The sequence below is a fragment of the Apium graveolens genome, chromosome 7 (genome assembly GCF_009905375.1).
Source record: "Apium graveolens cultivar Ventura chromosome 7, ASM990537v1, whole genome shotgun sequence".
NCBI lineage: Eukaryota > Viridiplantae > Streptophyta > Magnoliopsida > Apiales > Apiaceae > Apium > Apium graveolens.
This window is the reverse complement of record NC_133653.1, coordinates 76,971,670-76,977,350: the sequence shown is the minus strand read 5'-3', so window position 1 is coordinate 76,977,350 and position 5,681 is coordinate 76,971,670. Positions and strand designations below refer to the sequence as shown.

Sequence of the window (5,681 nt, the reverse complement as noted above, 5' to 3'; positions counted from 1 at the left end):
GAGAGAGATCTCAAAAGTATTATTACTTCTTCTGTGATTGTTCAAGTACAAATGATTAGGAAAAACTTCTATTTATTATAAAGCTTTATCAACTATACTAAGAAAACTTAATAGGTAAGTTTTCTTAGTCAGATTAACAAAATCTTGATTTTCGTGACAAGTTTTCAATATTAAATTAAGTCTTTCTTGATAAATATCGTGAGTCTTCTTTAGTAAGTATCACGAGTCTTCCGTAATAAGATTTGACAATCATTATTATAACACTCCCCCTTGATTGTCAAATATGAGTATCTCAAATATTGACTGCCTCGTTAAAATCTTGCAAGAAAAAACCCGGTGGGATAAAAACCTTGACGAAGGAAAAAAAGTATAGTCCCCCCCCTGAATAAAATATCTCACATATTGACATCTTGATGTTATATGTTCTTTAATCTTCGCATTCCGATGTTATTTCGTAACTTTTCAAATGTTGATGTCGGTAGTGACTTTGTAAGTATATCCGCCAGATAATCACATGATCAAACTTGTTGTACCTCAATATCTCCATTCTCTTATAATTCGTGAGTATAGAAGAATTTTGGTAAGATTCATTTTGTTCGATCTCCCTTGATATATCATTCATTTAACTGTTTAATGCAAGCTGAATTATATCTTCAAACAAAATAGTAGGGCCTTCTGTGATATTTGATAATCCACATGAATGCCGAATATGTTGGATTATGGATCGTAGCCAGACACATTCCCTACTTGCTTCATGGATTGCTAGTAATTCTGTGTGATTTGATAAAGTTGCAGCCATGGTCTGTTTTGTAGATTTCCAAGAGATAGCAGTACCGCAATATGTGAATAAGTAACTTATCTGTGATCGTCCAATATGAGGATCTGACAAGTATTCAGCATCTGCATATCCAACCAGTTGTGATTTCGAATTATTTGGAAAGAATAATCCAAGATCAATTGTCCCGCGAAGATATCTCAATATATGCTTGATTTCATCCCAATGTCTTTTAGTTGGATCTGAAGTGAATCTTGTTAATAGATTCACAACAAAAGCAATATCAGGCCGTGTGTTGTTTGCGAGGTACATAAGAGCCCCAATTGCACTGAGATATGGAACTTCTGGTCCAAGTGGATCTTCATCTTCATTTCTGGGACGAAATGAATCCTTTTCAACTTCAAGTGACCGAACCACCATTGGTGTAGTCAGAGGATGAGATTTGTCCATGTAAAATCGATCAAGAACTTTTTCTGTTTAGGTTGATTGATGAACAATTATTCCTGAAGATAAGTGTTTCACCTATAAACCTAAAAATAACTTTGTCTTTCCAAGATCTTTCATCTCAAACTCATTTTTCAAACAATTAGCAGCATTAGTAATATCTTTAGAAGTACCTACAATATTAAAATCATCCACATATGCAACAATAATAACGAAACCAGTTTGAGATCTTTTAATAAACACATATGGACATATTTCTTCATTAACATACCCATCATTCAATAGGTATTCACTAAGCCTGTTGTACCACATACGACCAGATTATTTCAGTCCATATATTGATCGTTGTGATTTAACTACGTATAAATGACGAGTCTTAGTCTCATCCAATTTTAATCCTTCTGGGATTTTCATATAGATATCACTATCAAGTGATCCATATAGGTAGACCGTCATAACGTCCATCAGACGTGTTTCTAATTTTTCCATACAAGTCATACCTATAAGAAAATGAAAAGTAACTTCATCCATCACAGAAGAGTAATTTTCCTGGTAATCTAATCCAGGAATTTGAAAGAATCCCTGGGCTATGAGCCGGGTTTTTATCTTACAATTTCATTTCTCTCATTTCGTTTTCGAACAAATACCCATATGTTCCCAACGGGGACCACACCAACGGGACCACACCAGCTAGTGTTCGGACTGCAGGTCCAAATACATTCCTCTTGCACAAGGATTGCAATTCTTCCTGGATTGCAATTTTTCATTTTGGCCAATCATCTCTTTATCGACATTCTTTCACACTTTTTGGTTCTGGATCGGGGTTCATAATAATATCACATGCCACTGAAAAAGCATATACATCATCAATTTCAATACTCCCATGATCCAATAATTATCCGTTATGTACGTAACTCAATGAGATCTTATAACTTCCAGGTACCTTTGTTTTTACGAAAGCATGTACCACTTCAGGAGCAATATCCTCTTCTAGAGGCAATACCACTTCTGGTGGTTTTATCACTGTTATTTCAGGGGTTTTAACATCTTCATAAGGGGATACCACTTCTGGGGTATTGTCTAAAACACTTGCCACTTCAGAGGCATGTCCAATCATTTTCCGTTTTTGTGGTACAACATCTTTTGCACCAACTGGTCTACCGCGCTTCTAGCGTGATTTTAAATTACTAGTCAATTCTTCGGGAACTAATTTATGAATAGGTATTTCAACCCTTGTTGGGGCATTAATGGCAGGTATATGTGATTTAACAATATGTTTAGTATCACTAAAAGCATCTGGCATTTGTTTAGCAATATTTTGCATATGAATAATTCTTTGAACTTCAGATTCGCATTGATTAGTTCGCGGATCTAAAGCATTTAATCCTGATATATTCCATGTCAAGTCTGGGTTTATCTTATGTAATAATTTATCTCTCCCTAATGTCGGAAATATTGACTCATCAAAATGACAATCAGCATAGCGAGCAGTAAAAACATTCCCAGTTAGCGGTTCAAGATATCTTATAATAGATGGTGAATCAAAACCAACAGATATACCCATCCTCCTTTGCGGTCCCATCTTTGACCTTTGAGGTGGGGCAATGGGAACATATACGACATAACTAAAAATCCTAAAATGAGAGACATCAGGAATTTGACTAAGTGCTAGTTGATGGGGAGATTGTTTATGATAGGAGGATGGCCTAATTCTTATTAGTTTCGCAGAATGTAATATAGCACGACCCCAAACAGATGTAGGTAAGTTGGCTCTAAGAAGTAAGGGACGAGCGATAAGTTGAAGTCTTTTAATCAAAGATTATGCCAAACCATTTTGGGTATGTACGTACGCTACTAGATGTTCGACTGAGATTCCTATCGTCATACAATAATCATTGAAAGTTGAGGATATAAATTCAACAGCATTATCTAAATGAATTGATTTAATAGGATGGTCAGGGAATTGGGCACATAACTTTATTATTTGGGCAAGCAGTTTAGCAAAGGCTAAGTTTCGGGTAGAAAGTAGACATACATGAGACCATCTGGTTGATGCATCAATTAAAACCATGAAATATCTAAATGGGCCTGAAGATGGATGAATGGGACCATAAATGTCACCTTGAATTCGTTATAAGAACTTGGGGGATTCAGTTTGAAGTTTAACAGGAGATGGTGATAAGTGGCATTTTATACCACTTAAAGTGTCTCATAACGGCTTGAATTGGTGTCTTGAACTCAAGTATTTTGTGTATTTGACGCGTTTTCTAATATTTTTGCATTTTAGGGTATAACTTGCTTAGATAGGTGGTTTTCATCAAATAAAGCTTAAGGAAGTGCTTGGAATCAGTCTAGGGGTGATGAGCGAAAAAATTAGCAAAAACGGAAGCAAAATAAAGTATTTTCCAGAAGGGTAGCACGCGACCGCGCGCCAGGAGCAGGCGACCGCGTGCCAACAAGCGGCCGCGTGGAGGCAGCAGGCGACCGCGTGCGTGCGAAATTTCAGAATCTGGATTTTATTAATTCAAGTACAATTGGGCTTCTGTTGGCGCTGGTTCTCTTGGGCTATTATATAAACCTTATGGAAATACATTTTCTTTATCAAGAGCAAGGACAAGAAGATTGAGAAGACCGTTTTATCTCGCAACAATGAAGAAGAGGAAGCATACGTTTATCTTGTGATTCTTTTAATTCGTTGTAACAGTGGATGCTAGTTTTCTTTATGCTTTGAACCTTCATACTCTTGTGACGTACTTCATTATTTATTAAGTATTTTTATTAGCCTTATATCGTTGTGTTATTATCATGCTTTCATATGAATGAGTCCTATTATGGGCTAATCGTGATCATGGGATCCTAGCGGATTTACAATGGAATTCTTTAGTTAATTGTTTAATACCTTGGTATATGGTGATTGTATGATATCTAGTATAGGTTGTGCTTATTTGTCTTATATGCGTCGCGAACATGTAAGATAGCATGTTAATCTCTTATGAAACGACAGTGAATCTTGAGATTTAGAACTTGCCATGCTAGCATAGGTTCATGTATTGTATGCATGATTAGTGAGTAACTCTTACCGTTTTACTTGTCCTGTGTAATCATCATGAATAACTTGCGCTTAAATCGTTATGTTGTCAAATTCTGTAGACATATAGGGTCTCAACATAATTGATGCCTATTCAACTTCTATCTTAATTGTGGATGCTTGGTAGAATGGTATTCGTACAACGAAAGTTAGCGTTTATCAGTTTCGTGTTGTTCGATTAATATCATCACCATTACATGCTAAGGTTAATAACAATAATTATTGAATGAAGTAGTAATGAAGTTAGGATCTCATGTGTGATTAATATTGTTAATTCAAGTGTTTAATTCTCGTAGTAATTATTAGTTTACCAACCTTAATTGTTATTGTCTTGGCATTGAAAAATAATCATACATTGGTGATTAAGTGTTAATTAAATATAATTAATCAGAGTCTCTGTGAGAACGAACTAGAAATCATTCTATATTACTTGCAAACGCGTATACTTGCGTGAATTATTTAGCGCATGCTTTGTGCCTAACAAGTTTTTGGCGCCGCTGCCGGGGACTTGGTGTTAATTTGTTTAGTTTATGTACTTGCCATCAGTGGTCATTAGGATTTATTGATTAAGACTTGTTACTTACTGCTTCCGGTTGTGTTTCAGGTACTCTAGCGAGCATTTATGCAAACATGTTCTCGCACTCGCAAGAGAAATCTGGATAAAGCTGAAGAGACAGATAAAGCTCTTGACTTTACGGAGAAGATAGTTTTTGAAGATTCGGATAAAGAGAGTGAAAAGAAAGAACCTGAAACAATGGGTGATCGTCTAGCTCAAGCTGATCAAGCTCGTATGGATTTTTCTCGGCCTAAAATTGATGACATTCAATCAAGCATCATTCATCCGGCTATTCAGGCCAATACTTTTGAAATCAAGCCGGGCACTATTCAGATGGTGCAAAATTATGTTTCTTTCGCAAACAAGGTAAAGTCACCTAGGAAAAATAGGAATGGAAAGGATGGTGTGAATAAAAGCAATGATTATAAGCCTGTTCCTAAAGCTTCTAGGAAAACATGTCATAACTGTGGAAGTTCTAACCATCTGACTTCTTTTTGCAGGAAGAATAAGAACATAAACTCCTTACCTTTAAAGTCAGGATTTAAGAGTCAGTCTACTAAGGTATTGAGCTGCGGTGTAGGATCAGAGGGGCTGCGACTGAAGATCCCAATATGCATATCAGGAATTTTGTCGAGATCTGTAGTACTTTCAAATATATTGGTGTCACTGATGAGGCTATCAAGCTGAGGCTTTTCTCATTCTCTCTAAGGGACAAAACTAAGGACTGGTTACATTCTTTACCAGCTGGATCCATCACTACTTGGGAAGATCTTGTGCAAAAGTTTCTGGTGAAGTTCTATCCAATGGCCAAAACTGCG

At 36.2% G+C, this 5,681-nt stretch overlaps 1 protein-coding gene across 1 annotated transcript; it reads right to left on the bottom strand.

The window, feature by feature from the left end:
- Nucleotides 1–622: 622 nt before the first annotated feature.
- On the bottom strand, nucleotides 623–1,195 carry LOC141673766 (secreted RxLR effector protein 161-like). Its single transcript, XM_074480507.1, has one exon. It carries the CDS (start codon nucleotides 1,193–1,195, stop codon nucleotides 623–625), a length of 573 nt encoding a protein of 190 aa, XP_074336608.1.
- Between the last annotated feature and the right edge of the window lie 4,486 nt (nucleotides 1,196–5,681).

Excerpts from the sequence above, each read along its gene's own strand:
- LOC141673766 (XM_074480507.1), bottom strand. The coding sequence starts at position 1,195 with ATGGTGGTTCGGTCACTTGAAGTTGAAAAGGATTCATTTCGTCCCAGA.